This window comes from Scomber scombrus, chromosome 23 (assembly GCF_963691925.1).
Source record: "Scomber scombrus chromosome 23, fScoSco1.1, whole genome shotgun sequence".
Taxonomy (NCBI): Eukaryota; Metazoa; Chordata; class Actinopteri; order Scombriformes; family Scombridae; genus Scomber; species Scomber scombrus.
The window spans coordinates 22256573-22279569 of NC_084992.1; the positions used below are offsets into that span (position 1 = coordinate 22256573).

At 39.2% G+C, this 22997-nt stretch overlaps 1 protein-coding gene across 1 annotated transcript; it reads right to left on the minus strand.

The window, feature by feature from the left end:
* Positions 1 to 18520: 18520 nt before the first annotated feature.
* Positions 18521 to 22937, minus strand: ing2 (inhibitor of growth family, member 2). Its single transcript, XM_062444854.1, has 2 exons — positions 22696 to 22937; positions 18521 to 19808 (listed from the first exon to the last, which is right to left on the minus strand). Exons 1-2 carry the CDS (start codon positions 22838 to 22840, stop codon positions 19105 to 19107), a joined length of 849 nt encoding a protein of 282 aa, XP_062300838.1. The 5' UTR covers positions 22841 to 22937; the 3' UTR covers positions 18521 to 19104.
* Positions 22938 to 22997: the final 60 nt, after the last annotated feature.

The window sequence follows — 22997 nt, forward strand, 5'->3', positions numbered from 1 at the left end:
TTTGCAGACTACTGACATCAATCTATATACATGATACACATTGTATACATTACAAAACTTAGACTATATACATGATCTGACCTGTGCCTCATAAAAAAATTGTAATATATGTGTCGAAGTATTACTAATTACTTATTAGTATAATTTATTATTATTGACAGTTGACATAAACTGATTTAGATAATATGTTAATTATCTGTAGAAAATCTGTTGTCATGCTTTATATCTGACTGCTCATGTTTCTTGCCCTGCTGGAATTTATTATGGTTATCTCATAAATGATTTAGTGAATGTACTGTAAATATAACTGATAGAAAATAATGGACAAATCTATAAAAATACAAACAGTTTATTAAACCAGAGTGATTCTTTAAGCAACAATCCAGCTTTTTCAGTCATAGTATTTTGTCACAATCACTTTATCATTTTATCCAAGGCAGTCACACCAATATAAACTAGTTTCTAACATAGACTTCTATGTGAAAAGGATCAATTTGATACATGTTTATGCTGGTCATCAGGAGTTACTGGACCTATTGGCCAAAGATGAGAAGGTGCTCCAGGAAGTGACTTCAGCACACCCTTCCTCCTCCTCCTCCTCAAGTCACACCAGGGTGCCTTATGTATCGTGGGCTCGACTGAAACGTGACGTTGGCCATCACCTGACTGAGATCAGGACAGATGGGACATGGGTGTACCGCTGGACCCATTCTGAGCTGAGTCGTGTGTGCATAGATCTTTACTTAAGTACAAGTGACTGTTGCATGGCCGTGCACGCCGACTATGCTGACTACTACCAAGACAAGTCCCAATATGCACACATATTTCAACCACTGGCATGGACACTGGACCATGCAGAGGACAACGGACAAACAACTAAAAGTTACAGATTCAATTTGAGGAAACTCAATGGGTTACCTTACCACCTGATCCGCTCAGGCCAAATCCTGCCCTTCCTGTCTGAGTGCATCTTTAACTATGACTTCCTGCTACATAAGGCCTGGGGTTTGTCTGTCCTGGACATAGAGGAGGACCTGAAAAAGGCTGTGCTGCCAGACAAGTAGGAACTTGTACTTTTTAAAATCAGCAAGACTTGCTGGTTCTCACTGATTCTCATTAAGTAATGTGTCATTAACATCAAAAAATGGGTAGTAGACCTTTGAAACCTAGTTCTCATTGTGACATATCCTTAAGATCAAGACTCTTTGTATCAGTCTCTCCTACTCCTTCAGCTAGTCTATCTTTGCAAATAAATGAAATAAAAATAGATCAAACTTTACTCCCTAGGGCACTGGTGGACGTGGAGGTGCTACTGGGTGCTCTGGAAATGTCCCGGGCGGTGCTACAGCAGGATCCCTGTCAGCTGGCCTCCCAGCTCATGGGTCGACTGGGACAAATGGTTATTGAGGACCGTCCTGTTGCCAAAGGTTCTCTTTGACAGTCTTTAAACCGCTTTGATCAGCAGTTTAAATTTGCAATGATCAATTTATGGATAAGCAGCGACTTGAGAGCAACATTTTTCTTAAGGTTTTTGTATCAGGTTTCAGTAATATTTGGCTCATTATCTGCTAATGTCTAAGCTGTGTGTCTGACCTAGGTGACCCACTCAAGTTTAGCTACCTCCATACTCTACTGGCTCAGTGTGCTCAGTCCTCCCTGCCTGTGCTGCTGCCCTCCTCCACCTGCCTGCTGCCCCCAGGAGGCCTCCAACACACCCTGCTGGCAGGTAACCCATCAATCATCTACAGCACATAAAAGTATGTGTATGTTTCCATAAATGTGACTGCATGCTATGACTGTATAATGAAATAATCATATTTAAAAAACGGTGTATTTACCTAGGTCACCTGACCAGTGTTACTGCCCTGGGAGGTGGCCAGAGAGGACCCTTGGGTGTTACCAGTGAATCAGATGGAAGCCTGAGGTTTTGGGACCTGGAGCAGAGGCGTATCATCAGGAGTCTGGATGGAGTGGGGGGAGTTGTGGGAGATTCCCTCACCCTCGGGCTGGATGATAAGATGCTTATAGTTTGCATGGGACCAAGTCTGCAGGTTGGACTTATACTGTATATCACTGGGAGATGAATATAAATGAGTTTGTTTTTGGGAACTGTTACTTTTACATCTAGAGGTCCATTACAACAATACAATGCCAAGATCTGTCTCACACCACTGAATTACCCATTCACTCATTCTGTATAGTAACCATACTGATATATTGTGTTTCAGGTGAGAGAGGTAGAATCCGGCCGAGTTGTGTATTCAGAAAGTGACTCGGTTGACGTTCCCGTTGTCACCACGACTTGTGAAGGACGGCTGCTGGTGGTGTTCTATGATGGAATTCATCTTGTCAAGGTAAAAATATGTGAACTGTGAAAGGAGTCACTTATAGTTATGACCTTGCAGGAAATTACTACCAATTCTGCAGTTCCCTTCAGCTCTATGGAGCTTTTTAGTCTCTTTCAGCTTGTATTTGGTTTTACACCCCGCTCTATTCTCCTCGACCATTTCCTGAACACCAGGCAAATGTTTTTAAATTAAAAAAGCTTTGATGAATATACTGTAAACTAACCTGCAAACCACCAAACAGCAGCCGAATAGCAGCTGAATTGAACTACTAGTAGATTCATCAGGTGGCCAGAAACACGGCCCTGAATTAATGCTGGAACGTGTTTAGCTTTGCTTTGAGCTAGTTCCAATTATATGCATTCTAAATAAAAGTACGAGTATTAGCATTTTAAAGTATCGCTATTAAATATTATTTCTGTTTCTAGAAATACACACAGCAGACTAAGTTAGCTAAAAGCTACATCTCAGGAGTTGATGGAAACCGAAACATGACCCCAAATGATTGCTAATGTTGCTCTTATGGTGCTGGAAGTGTAAATATGCAACTGTTTGTAGCACGGTCACAATGACAACTTTATAAGGTGATAATGCCAATGCAAATTTCCCAATTGTGGGACTAATAAAGGAATATCTTATCTTAATGTCTCAAGGTTTTTCTACCAATGTGGACAATGAGTCAGCAGAATGAGTTTGACTATGATTTATTTGTGTTTGTGACATAAGCAAAGAAGCTTGTGTTTCTCATAAAAGTTATTCAAAGGTGTCTCTTGTGTGTTTCAGGTTTTTGACCTGGCTGCTTCCTGCTCTCTACTGCACCGTGTTAGCATTTCCTTGAAGCGTGAGGCGATCCACAAAGACCGCTCCATCCTCCTATCCAAAAACTCCATCAGAGACTACGTCCTCTTCGCCTACAGGTTGATTTCTCTGTTCATCACTGATAGATAGCATATGCATTTGACAATAGACCAAACCAACAATGAATTCATCCTACTTACAAGTATTGTCTGTGCATCCAAAGCACAACCTATCTTATTCTGCTGTACCGTACTACATTCTATATAGTAAAGAACACACAGCAGGCCTGTTCACATTTCAATAGGTCACCATCAATGTCCAATGATGGTGATCACAGCAGCATCACATTCACAATGCATGAGTAATTGCCAGTGACCTTGTTCTTAAATAATATCACATATCCCTTTGTTAACGAGCTGTAAAATCAGGCCCGTTAACAAAAGCTATCCAGGCAAATTTCACCACCGGCTTTGAGAACAGTTGTGAATTATTAAGACACATGGTTACGTCTCATGTGCCTCACCAGTGTAACAGTGTACAGAGTAGATTCCTGCATGCCTTTACCTCCTGTCACATAATGAAATAATACAAGATACAGAGACTGATGCTCCGGAGATATCAGCAACACGATAAAAGCTTTTTCTTTATTCTGTCACCATCTAATTAAAACCACATTAAAAAAAAAAACAGTGATGCTGATGCTTTTAGCGTAATTAGCACAGCCATACCTTCATACCTGACAGGTGGAGGTATCAGATAAACAACAAACTAGGTCACAGGTGGTTGTTGGTAATACAAGACAGCAGGTAATACGGTAAGCCTGAAGAGCATTAACTCATTTACAGTTTGCTCAGGTAAAAGTGTTAAATGGAAGTCTTGATAATAGTGATAAAGCCTTTATCTTCAAACGTATAGGCAGAGGAAGTGCTTTGTAGCACATAACTTGTAATGGTCAGTTCTGAGCTGAAATATACCTAAAAAGACAATTTGTGATCAAAGCACATGGGTCAACCCAGCTACTAACATTCAGAAGCACAGTATTGGAGCCTGCTAAGACCCAGTAACTAAGTGACAGTTATTTTGAAGCCACGTTATACCTTTAACTTTTTAAAGAATTATAACATCATTTTCCTCTTAATATAAATGCATATTCATAAACATTACACTTTATGAATGTCATTTTTCACACTATATAACTCGGCTAATGTTAGTTAATGATAGCAAACTTTAAATTAGATATTCATGTGTAACATTACTGATTCAGTTGGGTTCAAGTTATCATGTTTTCTGATGCTGTTAAAAGTTTGTTTTTAATCAAAAAGTATCCAGACCTATATTTAAGAAACACATAATGCTTTATTTTCAACTGTAACTAAAACCCTTCAACCATGTTCAGAAATATAAATGTATATATATAAGTGGACTTAAGCAGAGTAAAACTGTTATCCTACAATGCAACATACGACTTGATGAAGAGCTGATTACAGTTAATTAACAGTTAATGAAAAATGATAATAAGTCCTTTGATTTATTATTACCTAAATACGTTTGTCAAATATTTTGAAAGTTGTCTTATTGTTTAAAGTTTGATCATTTCCTGTTAGGGGAAAACTTTATAGTATATAAAATGGTATTGGTACACAGCTTTCCATATATATAAAATTTAACAAGACTGTTAAATGCTAAATCTGAGCTAACACCTGTTCCAGCTAATTGTCCCATGTTCCTCTTTGTGTTTGAGGTCTGGTAGTGAGGCAGGGGTATTCAGTGCCAGAGGGGGCGCTGTGCTGTCTGTCCTGTCTGCTCAGCATGGTGCTGCCTCTATCCAAGCTGTGGAGATGACTGAAGACTACCTGCTGCTTTTCTGCAGGTACACTGACATCGAAGAAGTACTGCGGAGTGGATATGGACGATGCTAATAAGTCTATAAAGATTAGCCTCCGTCTGCAAAATGAAAACAAGTTAAAGGTTCATCTCACTCAAGTTATAAATAGAGAATAAAACTCATTTGTTATCCAGTCAGGCAGATAGTAAAAAACAATTGAGGTGAATGGAATATAATTATATCCTTTGAGGCCTATGCACTCATTCTCCTCTTTCCACCCATTTACTTTGTATTTTGTCCATCCCAGATATCCATACAAGAGCGGTAGTGAAATCATCCACATTGAGCTCTTCAGCACTGTCTCCTTCCAGTACCTACGCTCTATACTTGGTTGCACACAGGACTGCATTTCCCAGGTCACCGTCAACCGGGCAGAGACCCACATTATAGCCTTTTGCCCTTCCCTTTGCACCGGCATCACTGAGCTGGTCACCTGGAACCTGGAGACAGAGGACCACAAACACATCACTCGCTTCACTGCAGTACTGACCAAAGGTTTGTCTTTTGCAATAACAAGACTGTAAAAATCATTGTAGAATAAAAGAAGAATTTCGAGCGATGTTATGTTCCTTCCTTCAGGCCTGTGTTTCGACCTGCGCTATTGCCTTGGGATCTGCAGCGGAGAGAAATACCTTCGCCTGTGGGATCTGACTTCCAGGATCAATGACCAGACTCTTACCTATAACATCCACAAACCCAGGAGTGACGGCACACAGGAGGTCATCCCTATGGGGAAGACCATGCGGTAAGTATTGACTGGTGACTCTGACAGCAGCTTTGTGTTTTCATCTCAAAACACTATTAATATCATGTTGCATGTTGATGTATGTTGATGTTACCTATTTTAAACTGATATATCACTCATAATATTCTGGCCTTGTTCAGATATCAGTGCCTGTTTTAAAAGACAGAATTTGCCCATAAGCTGAACTGATTACACACATACTGTAAATGGGTCAATTACGTTTTTCTTTGTGTCCCTGTGGTTTAGTCAAATTTAAAAAACCTGATGCTGCTTTTGAAACTATTTTTAAAGATATTTTTGAATTGCTCATCTTACCAAACCTTATGTTCTAATGTAAAAAGATTTCCCCTGCATTACATCTCTGAAGGACTCAGTGGGGTTGAAGCCTGTGTGCCTGTTGAGTTTAGAAACGTGTCTCCTGTTTCAGTCTCCAGCAGATACACAAATAAAACTCAAATAATGATTGATATTTTTAGTCATGCTACCCAGGGATCGCTAGCATATGTCAGGGTCGGTTGATCCGTTGTTTTGATCCAGACTTAAATATCTTAACAAGCGGTGGATGGATTGCCATGAAATTTGGCAAACACACCCAATCTCCTGACATCTAGTGCCTCCATCAGGTGTAAATTTAATGTGTCCAATACTGACTGACTGTACTCAAAATAGTCAACACATCATTGAAAAAAACAATTAAATTGAACTGTGACAGAGTTGAGCATACATAACAGGTTAGTAAAAATATGATACTTTACAAATTTAACACACCGTTTCTAATTCTTAGTTTCTTTATATATCAGTCAACATGTTATTACTGTAACATTATCTCAATATTTTGTTCAGGAGGACCCTATGATGCTATATATAACCTATGGTCCTCCTTTGATGAAGACTGGCTCCCTCTGCTGGCAGGTATGCTGTGTGCCGTTCCATCAAAGCCGGGACCGTCTCCGTGTGGAACTTGGTCAGACGGCGTTACGCGGGCCGACCGGTCCGAGTGGAGCACGGCCTCTACAGCAGCACTGATGTGGTGCTCGCCCATGACTTCAAACTGTACATCTTTACAGACAAAAGCTCGGCCAGTTCCACTGTTGACCCTGCATATCAGTTTCAGGTCAGACACTCCTACAGTAGCTTTTGATTTGCGTACATGAGCACAGTGTTTTTTTCACTTGTCCTTTGTGTACATATTAATATATGATACAGAATTAGAGCTTTACAAATAACCCGCAACAATTCTTGACCTGGAAAAGTAGTTTAACAAAAGAGAAATTCTTAACTCGAGGCCCAGGGAGCTTTCAATCACATCACACTTATAATGGCAGTAGATCAGTTACAGTCACAAGACCTAAGTTTAGAATTTCCAAAACCTCCCCAAAGAGGCCTAAGACATTATTTCAGCTTAAAGTTGCACTGTGTGACATGTAGGTTAGATTAGCCCCTTCTGGCTCTTCAAAATACACCAAATGTTTTACATGCAGCCCCTTACAGTAACCCAGTTTACATTTTCTTAAAAAGCTGCATTATCAAATACTGACATTTTAAAACGTCACTTTAAAAACGGATTATCTGTGACCTTTATTATCCTAAACAAAGTCCTACTTTATTTTTGGATGCGATGTGGAATTTGAGGTCAAGGCTGGATTACACATGGAGCAAAGTGGCCCCAGGACTGCCAGGAGTCCAGGCCCTCCAAAAGCCCCCAGTTCATTCCATGTCAGTTGGTTTGCAGTCATTTAATATAGTGTAAAAACCAGATTTTGATGACACTGGGTCAATTTCATGAATTTCAAAAAGTACAAATGTTGCAACTCTACCTATCTTGTAAAACGAGTACTGACACTGAAACACCCTCTGCATCAGCTTCTCTACTTGAAGATACTTACCCAGCTGGTGGAAGCGAAACCTCAAAAGAAGGAAGTCACGTCGAAACAGAGAACGTGTGCCCCATTATTGTCGATAAGGAAATTCAGATAGAGTACACTTTCCTAAATGACGACACGCTAAATGATACCTTACCATTAGACCGAGTCCATGTGAAAAGTGTAATATTTGAGGAACCATTCAAGATCACAAAGCTGAGGCTTCACATGGGGAATGTTTTTCTAGAACTACCGTAAATGCTGCCTGTAAGGGTGGTTTCGTATCTGTAAATGAATTTCTCTGATGGAGGTTGAGATGGTTATCCCCAGTAGTACCACAGAAAAATGACAAAACAATGGTAGAGTTTTGCAGGATGTGTTAAGACCTTTTATTATGAAATGCACAGCCAGAAAGACACTGAGAATACTGATGATAAGACATGATAAGAAAGATGAGTGGGAAAACGTGGAAAAAGCGATGGTTACAGGCTACAACATGGGGAATTACTCGCCCATTGTATTGACCTACTGCTTCTTCTCCTGCTGACTTATAATCATGGATGAAGACCTGTTTTTGCCATTCTTACAAAAAAAAAGAAGAAGAATGTTTTCAGTGAAAAAGCTTTGATAAAATTAGTAAAGAACATATTGGACTTGGCTGGACACCATCAGCCAATAATCTTCTGGGCTGTGGTGATGACCCTCTGGAGCGCTATCCTCTCTGCAGCTGTGCAGCTAGAGAACCACACACACATGCAGTAGGTCAAAATGCTCTCAATGGAGCAACAATAAAAGGACACAAGCAGTTTTTGTGAGAGTTGGTTATTCCTGAGTACTCTCAGGAAGTACAATCTATGTCTTCCTCTATGTGAATGCCCAGAAACCGGAAGTCTGGTGATAAGGTGATATTATAATAATCTTGTGTTTACAGTTTGTTTCACTGTCATCAAGTGACCAAAAATGGATTAAAGCAGATTTAAGTTCTAGTATTCTCTTGGCTAAGTTGTGAATCACATGAACTTAACATACTGCGCTGTCATTACTCTTGTGTCCCACCTCACAGACTCTCCTGGTGTATGATTTGATTAAGCGGAGCTATGTGAGGAGACAAACTGGGATCAGGGTCATTTCCTGTCCTCAGCATGAGTACCGTCTTCTGGAGGATGGACGGACCCTGCTGGGCCTGTCAGAGACAAGGTGAGAACTAATGTGTGAAATAGAAGAAGTGTGTAAAGTCTGCAGTTATATAGATATGTCACATCACATAGGAACAGAAAATGTATGGACGTATTTACCCACACTCAGGTTATCTAACTATGATCACATGTTGTGTTTGAAGAACTGCTGTATTGATCATATCGACCACCATACAGCTATTTCAGCAGATCCCTGGTTGGATTTCTCTCTATTGCGTGTATGTTGCAGAGATAATCTGATTCTGTGCGGTCTGGATTGTGGTTCCATCAAACATCAGATCAAACCGCCTCACAGAGAGTCGCTGTGCACCAGAGCTGTCAAACCTCAGCAGCTTCATGTGACAGCAAGCAGAGAGACTACATGTGAGCTGCCTGATCCAGACTGCATCTAGTCATCATCATGCTTCTCTATATTCACTGTCAGATTCTTCAACATTTACATTTAAGTATAGGTGTTTAGCTGTAGCACTTATCCAAACCAGAATGAGATATTAGAATTAACATCAGTTACCAGATCACGTTCATACTAAGTAACTACTATCTTGATAGTATTCCTATCATTAGTGATCATGTAAGATTGAGCCAAAGGAGACAGAAACATTTTTGAATGGTTTTCCCCCCGATTTAATTACATTACATTCACTGTGCTAAAAATACATTTTAGTTTTTGCTCTTCATTTTCAACCACCACCTTCAAAGTCTATTTAAACTTTTAAAAATTTGCATCATACCAATTTTAATATTCTGGTCTATTGTCCCTAAAACCACTTTGTTTAGATTTGTTGTTGGCATACATTTAAAAAAAAACAAAAAACATTAAGCAATCCAGCTGAAACACTGGGTGCAGTCTATGTTGGATTCCATCAATTTATCAATTGATCTCATTGTTCCTGGGGTCAAGTTAAAGGAGAGAGCAAGTGTTTAGTGACAGCCAAACAACTTGATAGAATTTTAATATTTGATAAAAGTTACAAATTAGTTTCTTTCCTAAATACTATTTAGCATTTTATCCCTGTAAAGTCTGAACCATCAAATAATTGCCAGAAACTACTAATTATTTAAATCTGGAGTGTTTATTGGACCTTCTTACAAATCATTTAAAAAATTAATTCAATAACACTTTTAATATGAGTTTTGTGTTGTATCATATTTGATACATCTGCAATTTTTGCAATTTATTTTTCATAGCATTTTAACAAATCTTTCAACACTGCATCAATCCAGTAACTATTGCTATTAAAGTATCAGTAACAACTTAACTTTTTCTAAATTAGCAAAAAATATCCAGGCCTCAAAATTGTGGCTTACTGATTGACAATGTCTATCTTGGATGCCTCAAAATAAAAGGCCCCCTGGTGGTTTATCTGTGTACTACATGTATTTGATCGTATACATCAGGTTTTTAAGGGAAAAAATGATCACACTCATGTTGTAGAGGTCTGTAAAACTCAAATATGATTCACTTGCCATTACAGGGTTAAGATATTTAGTGTAGAAAATATCAGAATCAGTGTTTAAATAACCCCAACATGTGTAATAATATGTGTCTAGTCTAGAGTATAAGCACCTCTTCATGTCATGATATCTATTTATATAAATTCTAAGAAATATTAGAACATAGTGTGATGCAGCTACTTGTGTCTTACCTGATACTACATAGGTCATTTTCAAATACTATACACAAAGGGTCTGATTTACTAAAGGTTTGCGTGTGTAGAAACGTGTGCAAACTTGACATCACCTGCAAAAAATGTGCAAGCTGATCTACTAACGCAGCGCACTGAGGTTTGCGTCTTTCAACTGTGCAAGATAGTACGTGCTGTCCATTTAGTACGTTTACCATAATGAATGTAATATTAGTAGTTTACCATAATGAATGTAATATTAGTAGTTTACCATAATGAATGTAATATGAGGCGTTTCAACCCCAGTGTGTAAAATACAGGGAGGAGAAAATGCAAATATGTTATTTAGCACGCATTTAAATACTGCTGTCTCCACCCTGTTGCACCTGTTTTCATTTATGCAGTTATTCTTAGTAGATCACCCGCAAAACGCACGCAAACAAAACACGCAATCTATTGCACCGTGCACGCAATTTAGTACCCACTATTTGAGATCTTAGTGAATCAGGCCCTTAGACTTTAAAGAGGTTCAAAATGTTCTCATTGTGTACTTAAAGTCTACTTAGAGTGTTAAATGTCTGGCTAGATATATAAGCGCAGATCTGGAAAGGCCACACTTCGTCACACTGTAGTTCTCAGTAACTTGGAGTTGTCTTGCCACAGTGATGCCTTGGGATATTCGGACAGAGAGCCAATCTGCAAAGAACAGGAGGCTGGAGAGAGAGGCACAGAGGGTGACAGAGGAGAAGATGAGACTGGACAGAGAGAAAGACAACTCTATAGACCAGTACCTACTCAGTGGAGATGAACGGGTACACAACAAAAAAGCATTTTAGTGTAGAAACCAATCTAAATCCTACAGAACATAGGCTACAATTACCATGTTTTAGGCTGAATTTTGGACAAATCCTGCTCAAATATTGACTTTCCACCATCTTCCACACCTTTGTCTTTTAGGTGGTGGTTTGCTCCTATTTTGCCCACCACCTCAATGTGTTCAGCATGGTGTCCCAGGAGCATCTTCATACTCTTGAGGATTACAAGTCAATGCTGAGCCTCCACACTGCAGGTCTTACTCACACCGGCAGTCACCTGGTACTGGACTGCTACAACCAAGACCAGCGCAGCCCCTACATCACTCTGTGGGACCTGGACAAAGGAACAGTGGGTAGTAATTCTTCCGGTTTTTATGAACATGAACTGTGTATTTTTCTTATTTGATTCTTTAAAGGTGCAGTGTGTAGAATTTAGTGGAAGGGGAGACCGGGGCTTGTTGTCACATTGCAATTATCTTTTCCACCAGAGCACACAACTAAAAAGTGGAATATTAGTTTTGTTCCTTTACATGGTCAGGTGTCATGTCCTGTCTGAGAAGAGAATAGCACATTGTGAGCTGAGATGAGCACCAATTAACCATTTTGCACAACCCAAAGTAAAAAATATCAACTTGATATATTTCAAAATAAACTTCTTTCTGGTAAAAATACTAACAGTGATAAATGTGGACTTGTTAGAGGAGAGATTTAGGCATCCTGTCATACATCAATCATTGTTCTGTTTTAAGCTAACTTTAAACTAGAGCTAGCTTTAGCAAACATGGTAGCTTGGGGCAACATGTCTCAGTCATTTTGGGGTTAGTTGTCACATGTGACTTAGTGAGGAAATTCGTTTGTCAGGTTTTTTTTTAGTTTTTATAAATGGATCTTCCAGTTGTTGTTGTTGGAACTATGGACACATTTCAGGACTGGTTTATGTTTCATAATTTTTGTAGTTCAATTCAATCTGGAATTTTGAGTTTAAGAAAGGTAAAACAGGCATTTGAGGCTGAGAGCCATAGTCAATGGCCATGTTCAATGACTTTTTCAAACTCAATGATAAACATTGTCTGTGCCTGACTTCAATGTTCACTTTCAAGTAAAAAAAAAAGGAAAAATAATTTTTTCCTTGTTTTATTAGTTGCAAAATCCAGTGTGACATCTTCCCCCGTTTAGAGAGACAACTTACCCGATGGTGGGGCAACATGTCACATGTTGACACTCTCCATTTGATTGCCTATAACTCTGCACTGACGCAAGATATGAAAATGACATGAATACAAAATATATATACCTAGACTTTGGTCTTTCATCTGGTACACTTATATGATGTATTGATTCCAAGAAATATATAAGAGGTGTAAAAAGTGTGACAACAAGCCCCGGTCTCCTCTATCTAGTGGAATGGACTTGGCAGAAATTGAATATAATATTCACAAGTATGTTTTGTGTTTTTGATACCTTAAAATGAGCCCTTAATATCTTCATAGAGAGTGGGTCCTCTTTCACAGAGCATGCCATGTTGCACTGCCATGTTTCTACAGTGGCCTAGAATAAACAAACCAAACACTGACTCTAGAGAGGACCTTTTGCATTTTTCGCAAGTTTCGCTGCCACCCTAGATTGTCCTACACACTTGGGGCCTGATTTACTAAGATCCCAAATAGTGGGTACTAAATTGCGTGCACGGTGCAATAGATTGCGCGTGCCGTTTGCGTGCGTTTTGCGGGTGATCTACTAAGAATGAAAACAGGTGCAACAGGGTGGAGACAGCAGTATTTAAATGAGGGTTTTGTGTCTTTATGGAGAGTTTGGACGAGCAGAAAGCTGCAAGCACAAAATGAAATGTGATCAGGTTCTAGTGGAAGAGGTTAACTAATATATTGAGTTATAACAAATACTAATATTACCAGAAAAACCCACATATGGGAGAATATTAGTGACGAAGTCAATGCTGTTAGTAAAACCAAAAATATTAACACAGGTGGAAAAACTCCATCCTGTGTGTATTCTGTCATTGTGTCTCCGTCTCCTCGTCTCCATGGTAACAGCAGTTTAATACCTGTCCTTCAAAGGTATTATTTATAGACACAGTTAGCATCAGAAATAATACCTTCAGGTTTGGTAAATCACAATGCGCGTGCTAAATAACATATTTACATTTTCTCCTCCCTGTATTTTACACACTGGGGTTAAAACGCCCCATATTACATTCATTATGGTAAACTACTAATATTACATTCATTATGGTAAACTACTAATATTACATTCATTATGGTAAACTACTAGTATTACATTCAAACATATTCATTATGACAAATGTACTAAATGGACAGCGCATATTATCTTGCACAGTTGAAAGACACAAACCTCAGTGCGCTGCGTTAGTAGATCAGCTTGCACAATTTTTGCAGGTGATGTCAAGTTTGCACACGTTTCTACACACGCAGACCTTTAGTAAATCAGACCCTTGGAAGGGACGAGGGATTCAGTTCAATCTGCAACATCACCACTAGATGACACTAAAATCCTACACACTGGTCCTTTAAAATAATTATTCCCTGCATTTGTCAGTTTTTTAATCACCAAGATAGCAAATGTGCAATGTATCTAGAGGTGATTTGCAATGTAATATTGAACTAACTTTTATATAAATTCTGCAGGTGAAGAAGAGACTGAGGAATGAAGCTGGTGTTTGCTGCATAGCGATCACAGACAACGCCAGCAGAGTCATCTTTGGGGTCACAGGAAGCAACAAGTACATGATTTCACCTAGTTTTGACCAGTATTAATTCCTTTAAAATAATAGTTTTACTTTTTTTTGCCAGCATGGTGATGGGAAGAAAAGGAACAAGAGAACAGGATGAGTACTGGGGAAACAGGCAACAAAAAACTAAATGCTAAATAGCAAAACTGGGGACAAAGTTTGGTCCAAGAGTAATAACATTGACAGCTGGTGAGTGGAAGTGACAGGGCTGATTATTTGTAGATGGCTTAATTACAGAGATGAGGTGCAGCTGGTGTGGCTCTGCTCTGACTCTGGAAGGCCTGCAGACAATCACACAGGGGGAGAGACAGGCAGAGAGCCACTCAGGTAGTGGCATCGAGGACATTTAGATTGGTGACACTTCCATTACTTATCATGACAACTGAGCTAATTTCATTCACTGAAGAAGATGCAGTTGAACACTAGAAAAAGCTAGTAAGAAGAAAGAAGTACTTGAGTCAAGATTTTTTTTTTTCTGTCAAACTGTAAGATGTTTTTTCTAAATTTGCTGAAAAGAAAAAAAAAATTCCAAGTGGGCCCCAGACTCTTAGAGGCCCCTAACATCCTTGACTCATTGTGTGGCAATAACTCTAATAAACTGATTCATATGTACTGAAATGGTAAAAACATTGAGCAGATACTTACATTGTTAATTACAGAGATTCTGCAGGTTCTCAAAATGAGTTGAACACTTATTAAGTCTGTTGTAATATCTGCTGTATCATATCACGTTTCAGTTTTTGAGTTAATAATAATTATAATGACTTTATTTGTAAAGCACCTTTCATACAATAAATGCAGCTTAAAGTGCTTTACAACAAAAATGAAATATACCTAGTGCTTCACTTAAAACGAGGATGTTAAAAAAGAACAAAAAGAAAGATAAGATGGAATATAAACATCTCTGATTCTGATTCTGAAGATGGAATATAAAAAATATAATAATTGACTTAATTTGACTTGTTTCACTAAATCAAATAACAAAAAGTTGATGATGATGTTTTAGCCTCTTTAACTGTCTTTTGATCATTCCTCATTGGATAATTCCTCATGTTGGAATGTTGATATGCATCTTACATTTATAATGATTAGTGTTGTCCATGTTTGATCTGACAGAGTGAAAGTGTGGGACCCCTTCAAGAGAAACTATAAGAGCATCTGTGGCTACGAGAACCTGACTATAGACATCTTCAGTAAGCTGCACATGACTGAGGGAGGAACCAAAGCCATTCTGCTGTCAGGTAGGAAACAGATTAGAAGTTATTAAATGCTTCTAAAAAGGTATGGAAAGGTTTATCAGGGCCTCTGCCATATGACTGAGGTGAGTGTTTGTTTTCACACTCTGGTGCTGAAAACCAACTGTTTCATTCAGGTGGCTTATCACAGTATGTTTGTCACTTTCAAATAAATGCATTCACTGCAGTCTCAGGATTAAAGAAAGCTGATACCAGCAGATATTTATAATGAAGCTTCCACCTTCTATGTTTGACTCAAATAAATGAAAATCTGGGTGAAATAACTCTTTAATACAAAAATTACCAATAAATATTGAGTGTTAAACAACATGCATTTGTACCCGGCATCATCTTAAATGATTCTTGTTTCTAAGAGAAGAGAACCTGGTTTTTAAAAAAATGCAGTTGGTTGTTGATTCTGTTCCCACAGAGTTCAAACCACACAGTCAGATAAAAAGGTAAATAATAAGTGTGACCTAGTTTTCAACACAAGCATTGGCCACAACACTCACAGTCATTCTCAGATCACAGTAATTCTAGTGCATAACAATAATATTATTTGATTCAAAGTTTAAAGGGAGATTCCCACAACTCTGTGACAGCTGTCATTTACGCTTGACAACTAAAGCAGCTTGCAACCAGTCAAAAGCGTACATTTCTACACTACCTAGATCATTTATCTTCAGTAAGACCCACCACTCTTATACTGTTTTGAAAAGCAAAAAGACACAGTCCCAGTGTATTTAAATGACTTAATTGTCTCGTGTTTCGACACATCAATAATACAGTCATAAGCATGCTGAAAGAATTATGAATGGGATAGATGGGAAAGATTCCCTGTTAATGACTTATGATCGCACACATCATTAAGATTAAAATACTGTACATTCAAAGTGTACCATTCTATCCATTACATTTGGGTTTGATCACATTCAATGTCAGACTTTAGCTGATGTGAGGTACACATGTGTATTTAAGTTTTTAATTATGACTTGTTGTTATATGTACGTATCATAAAATCGTAATTAAAATAACTGTCAGTTATCTACAGGAGATTAGATTTGGCAACGACATGTCATTAAAACTGCAAAATCAACAATTGGTGAAAAAAAAGAAAGAAGCTTTATTATAATTTTTACTTGACCTAATGACTCACATTTTGTCATAGCGTCTGTAACACCTAAAAACTAAATGATTTGTGGTTTTATAACAGTTTCTGTTGTAATGATGGTTATTTGAGACTGTCCTTTTGGGCCAGTGTGTGTCATGTGACCACTGCACAAAAATGACCTCACAGCCCAGCACTGTTCTTTGGGGTTTGAAAAGAAGTCACTCAATGTGTGTTTGCTGCCTTCAGTGGTCAATGCAATTGTCATTTTATATGTAACTTTATATGTTCCTCTTTGTATTTATAGATATACATACAGTGTGTATTTTCATTGTTGTAATGTGTGGTAGAGCAGTATCTCTCCATGTGAAACTGATTATTTTATGTTGCTATGATCATGCAGGACAGTTAAGCCTTTGGGACCTTGAGGCTTGCAGCGTCCTGTCCGTTCTTTCCCTCGATGCACGCGTCCGCTGCATGAGGCTGCTTCGTCGATACGATGCGTCCGTCCTGCTCGGCCTCAGCCACAGCCATGCCCTCATCGCCGTCAGGTCAACATCCGAAACTGTCACCACGGCAACTCCGGTGTCCACAGAGGGAGACCTGTTTGGAGAGTCCAGCAGCAGTGAGGAAGAAGAGGAGGACTCAGTAGGCACCCGCTTACCAATCCTCAACCACCCCAAATAATACAGTTGAAGGGGCAGGTGGGAAAATCAAGTCAATTACCCCAAAAGTTGGCTACCTATGACATTATAAGGATTGATGAGACAGAGTTGCTTGATCTTTACAACATTTCACACAAAGGGGTGAAGTATCTTTACATATTCTTTGTAATCTAGTGGAAGAGAAATCCAGTCTGTGCACAACTAGTATTTATTGACCTACTATGGATATTTTCAATACTGCTTTTCTACACTACAATCTTTCTTTAAGTATATGGTCAGGTGACTATCTAAGGTAGAATAATGAGGTTTCTGCTTGAACAGTGGAACATGGGCCCTTTTAAAAAGTGTTGCAATGGTAGAAAACAGAAGAAATGTGAAGTTGGGAGCTGAGATGTCTGCTGCAGTTACTGAAAAGAGAGTGCTGGGGAAACATGTAAGCTTGCAAGAAAGGTGCTCAATCTTCCAGGTTACTGCCAGGAGGGCAAGCACACCAAAAAAAAGGGTAAATCTTTAAATGGACAGCCATAGAGAATAATTTAAACCTGGGAAGACTAAATCCACCTTCACTCCAACCTTTACTTAAACGGTTCTACATACTTTACCAGACCAAATGAAAGACACAACAAAAAAAAAGTTTAGCTTCTTGAAGTAAAATTGAGGTATGCTCGATGGAAGTGACTGAAAAATGTATAAAAACCTATAACCTATAAGCAACGCTACCATTTGAATGGCATTGATATGTCCAATAGTTGAGATATGGAAAGTGTTCCAAATATCTGTTGGCGTCAACCTGATTAAGTACAGCTGATAGAAATTCATCAAGTCATAGTGTCATGGACAACTGTAACCTTTGACCTGATGAATACATTATCAGTGGTGTAATGTAGAACATTCACTCAAGTACTGTACGTATGTATCATTTTGAGGTAGCATACTTCTACTTGACTGTTTCTATTTGATGCTACTTCATGCTTCCACTCCACTACATATGAGAGGGAAACATTGTTCTTTTCTACATCACTACAGAGTTCTTTAAATAAATCCAGCTGATAATACATATGTACTTTCTCTTTAAGGTTTTAAAATGCGGTACTTCTACTTGTTCTGGACTATTTTTATTTTGAGGTATTGCTACTTTTACTTCACTATGGTAACTGGGTATCTCCTTCAACTCTGTGCATTATGCAATACCAATCAGAAGTTCAGACACACCTTCGCATTCTCCTCCAAGTGTGTCTCAATTATGTATGTTAAGTATGAATCACAGAATTCCTTGCATGCAGACTGAGAACATCTGTGACACCTTCACAGGCATCGGTAATCTATCAAAAATTAATGGCAGATTTGAAGAGAAACTGGGAGTGAAGAAGAAAAAAAACTGAATTGTAACTGAGTGACTATACTTTGTTTTAATGAATATAAAAAAAAGAAATATACACAATAGCGAACCAGTGAAAACATAAAAGTCCACAAACACAAAGTCCAGTGCTCCATCAACAATCATCTCCTCAATTAAATATCAATCTCTTACAAACATTGTACATATGAAAGGTTATTCTCTACGAGCCATTATTGTATAGAGACAAACACTGATTTCAAATCATTCAAGAGGGAAAAATTAGTTGTTTTGGCCAACATGAGAAAAGAATGACTATTATCAGGATTACCATATACTTTTTCTAGGTTCTTGTCCAGAATGAAAAGTGACAGTAAACCAAAAGATGCTTTTATTTGTTGTCAAAAGTTTTAAAAAAAATAAAATAAAATCTCACAAAAATCAATTACTTCATGAGGGTGGCAGCTTCAAGCTGATGATTCTTGCAGCAGCTGGACTCCCTACAGACTACAATACAATTATAGCCAGTGGGAACAATCAGTGATGTAACAGCACAAGTTCAATCACAACTTGTCCTTGATTAATAATAAGCGCTGCTACTAATGTTCGATTGTGCTCTTACAACATCATGTGTACTGTTATCAACTACATCTTATAGTCTTAACCCTCAGGCTGCATGAAGACATCTTCCAGATGAGCAAGGGGCGACTGAAGACAGCTCACTACCTGGACCGCCGGTCTTTTCTGTTCTTGTCTAGGCTTTTGTCCATGGTCTTTTCATTGTCCCCTCTGCATTTGGGGCAGTACCACTTGCCCTTGGGCTTGTAGGTCAGCCCCACACAGGTGAAGTGGAACCACTCGATGGGGCACCCGTCATTATCGCAGCCGATCATCTCACCATAAGACACCTGCTCACAGAGACAGTAGGTGGGCTCATTGGGGTCAATTGCAAAGTCGACCGGTGAGGCGTCTCGTTCCTGTTTGGACTTGCGCTGCTTCTTCTTCTTTGCAGATTTGGATTTCTTCTCTCGGGGTGGAGGGAGGGACAGTTCCTCCACAGGGTCATCCACTAGAGAGCCATTGGCCGACGGGTGACTGGAATCACGGCTCTCGCTGTTGCGTTGGCGCCGTGGGCGTCGGGCTGAAGTGCGTTCGGGGGCTGGGGACTCTTGGACGCTGGAGCGCCGCTCTGTAGTGACCCGCTCGGCCTCGCCTGGCTCCTGGAGGCACAGGGAGTGGGAGTCCATTTGGCGGGAACGGTTCTCCACCAGCTCCGTCATCTGGGTCACCACGTGGATCTTCTCGTCGCCCAGCTCCTGGCTGATGATGAGCGCCCGCTGCAGCTGGATCTGCAGGCGCTTCCTCTGAGCTGCATCCTGCTCACTTTTGTACTTCTCAAACACTTCATCCACCTCCTTCAGCACATCTGCAAATAAGATAGAAAGACAAGGAGAGGTTTCCACAAATTAATAAAAGGGTAGGAGATGGTAAGAGTTTGTTTTTTTAAATTTACGTTATTAAACCTGCAGTGTGGAACTTTTATTTCCACCTTCTGGCAGTGAAAGTAAGTAGTTTAAGAGTCAAGTTAGTGGAGGGCTAAAGTGGAAGTTAGTCGATGGAGTTCTCTGGTGCTCATGCTCTACGGGTGCCCTTCAGCTCTGGCAAACCAGAGGCTTGCAGGTTGACGTAAACACATCACTACCGGTGCACCAGTATGAGAATCTCACCACAGACATCATTTTTTAAAATTTTGTATACTGTGAAATACGATTTATCTGGTGGCGATAAGCTTAATAAGCAATGTGTGAACCCATTTGGCAATGGCTTGAATGTAACAGACGTTCATTTATATGTAAAAGTCTTCACTCCAGCTTTAAGGTTTGTACATTGATCATGAGTTTATATCACAAGTTTACCAGAGTCACAGATAGCCAGTGGGCAAATAAAAGCTAGCAGTATACAGCATATTAAAATAAATGGAGGGTGTCAATGTCTCTAAAAAAACCCCCCAAAAAACATTATTTAAAAAAAAAAAGCTCAACATTTTTGGAAGCCTGCTGACTTTTTTTCTAAGAATGAGATGTGCTGCACTCCAGATGTGGTGAGCATAAACACCAAGCGGGATCCTCCCTGTCTGAAAAGTAAAGCCACTGCATTTCTTCTAATGACCAATAGGGGGCGACGCCACTGGCTCCAAAACGTTGTTCAATTGTATAAGTTACAAAATACACATACCAACACTTCTAAAGCTCATTAATTAAGACAATGTGCCTTTTTTTATTTAATTCCTACACAAACGGAGATGTAAAAGTGGCAGTCTGGTTTAAGGAGGTTTACGCACGATAAATACTACAAGACGCTGCATAGAAGTGCTGGGTGGATGGATACACTGATGTATGTCAAATAATTCCACCCCAACATCACACATTGGCCTTTTTACATTTCAATTCATTTATGCGACTTAAGTGATTTAACTATTAAATTGCTATTGCTACTGAACATAACATTTATAACATAACATATAATAATCATTCAACTAAACCTGTACTGAATCTTTTAAACTGTATAATGGTGACAGGCATTAATATATTGAAGAACTTAATTCTTGACAGACCAAATTTCAAAAGGCATATAAAGCTTATAGGAGAATACCTTCAATTTGGTTCACAGCTATTTACAACCTCCGCATGCATCCAATCAAAAGATATAGAAGACACTTATCTTCCATTTGTATCTTTAATTCTGATCATTTAAACCAAGTGTGGTTCTGATTTAAGATAGATTTGAAATAAGAGTCTTATTGGTAATTCTTGTAAAAATGAATAGTATTGTAAGGCGTTAAAAATATATAATATCAAATATAAAAAAAAACTAATTTCCAATTGGACTGAGAAAATCATACAAGAACATTTTTTTTAAAAGGGGATAAAAAGTCTCATAAAACCAAAACTTTCTCCAAAAACAATTCCTATAAGATTTTTGCAGGACGTTTTGACAGGGTCAAAGGTCAGATTCACACTTTTATTTAAAAACTAGATTAAACTCCATTTAAAATCTTGCCTCGAGTAAAGTGAAGACATTGCAAACTGGAGCTGAAGTGAAACTGAAGTTGGACATGTTGTTTGCAGCAGATAGATCCTGGAGGAGGAGGAGGGCTGAGCCGCAGTGAGTTCCTGCCTCCAGGAAATGACGGCAGTGGTGTTGAAGGGGGTTGCCTAGAAGAAGAGGAGCTCTCCGGCTCTACAGCTCACACTCGAGGAGCACAGTAGCGGAGCAGCTGTGTTATCTCGTTTAAAAGCTAATTTCAGGCTAAAGCGTCGTTAACTCTGTCGGCGTGTGTGTGTGTCAAAGCTATTATCTGTCGACGGTGAAAGTGTTGAACGTATTTGTAACGAAGGCTGATTTAACCGCCGCTCACCCTGCGTCAACATAAAGCAACAATGAGGATTGTTTTCCTGTAGGCTACTGTGGGCTTTTGTTAACAAACGTCAACATGCTCCACTATCATTCATAATGAAGATATCGGTTAAATATTACACCTATGTTTCACAAACACGGCGAAAAAATCAACTGTTAACCTGCATTCTTTCGCATGGAGAATTGAAACGCCAGCTTACGTTATAAAAACCGACGTTGTGTAGTAACCATGGTGTTCAGGCGAAGGCTCACACCTCAATGAACACCATTGATGATATTTACAATCCTTTATGCTACGTTCTTGCGTTCGGCGTTCATTCAAGACAGGAAGCGGTGCTTAATTCGTATACACTTCCCAGTTTGTTCATTGTTTTTCCTGCTTTTCCCATGATAAGCCTCCGCTGAGACACCGCGGTGGGCGGCAGTGTGTACCAATTGAAAAAGTTAAGATTTTATCATTACATAGTGTTAGCTTTTGCATTACATTGACGCCGAATTTGCCACTGGATACGGCGCATTCAGAGCATATCTTCAACAAAGTTATTCGGTGTATGTGCGTTTGCCGAGAGGAAGAAAATATCAAATTTCACGATTTTCTAGTTGAGTTTGGTTCCACACACAAAACAGGACGGAGTGTCCGCGCTATGCTAACTGACGAACGGCTGACTTATTGACTGAACACATGTCTCCTCGGTGTAATTATCCACATTTCAAAGAGTCACATTATTGTTTATCGGAGTAGATATGAGCAAGGGTCGCTCGGTTTTTTTGCAAAATGGGAAGACAAGGCTGGCGACTGCTCCACCATTTCAGCACGCCCTCTCACACACCGCTAATGTTTGCCACATTATAACACACACACCAAATTAAAGATGAAAAAGACGTCAACACAATACCTTGATACTTTGCATCAATTTCCCGAAGCAAAGAAACATTTCTTTGTATGTCCAAAGGCAGGGACTCCACACATTCCAGATAATCCTCCACATAGTTGACCAGTTGTTGCGACTTGTCGGCATTTGGATAGTGATGGCCTAACATCGTCTCTACGATGCATAGAGGCACTAAAACAACACGGAGGAAATAAGAGAAATATACTGTTAAAATCAATTGCTTGGCGACTTTGCAGCTTGTAGGGCAGTTCACTTCAAACAAAACTCAAACCACTGCGCATGCGGGAGTATTTTCCTTTTTTGGT

Bases quoted from the DNA above. Each gene is read 5' to 3' on its own strand.
- ing2 (XM_062444854.1), bottom strand. From the start codon at position 22,840: ATGTTAGGCCATCACTATCCAAATGCCGACAAGTCGCAACAACTGGTC. The intron at 19,809-22,695 runs GTATTGTGTTGA...TCTTATTTGCAG, and splicing joins AATTGATGCAAAGTATCAAG to ATGTGCTGAAGGAGGTGGAT.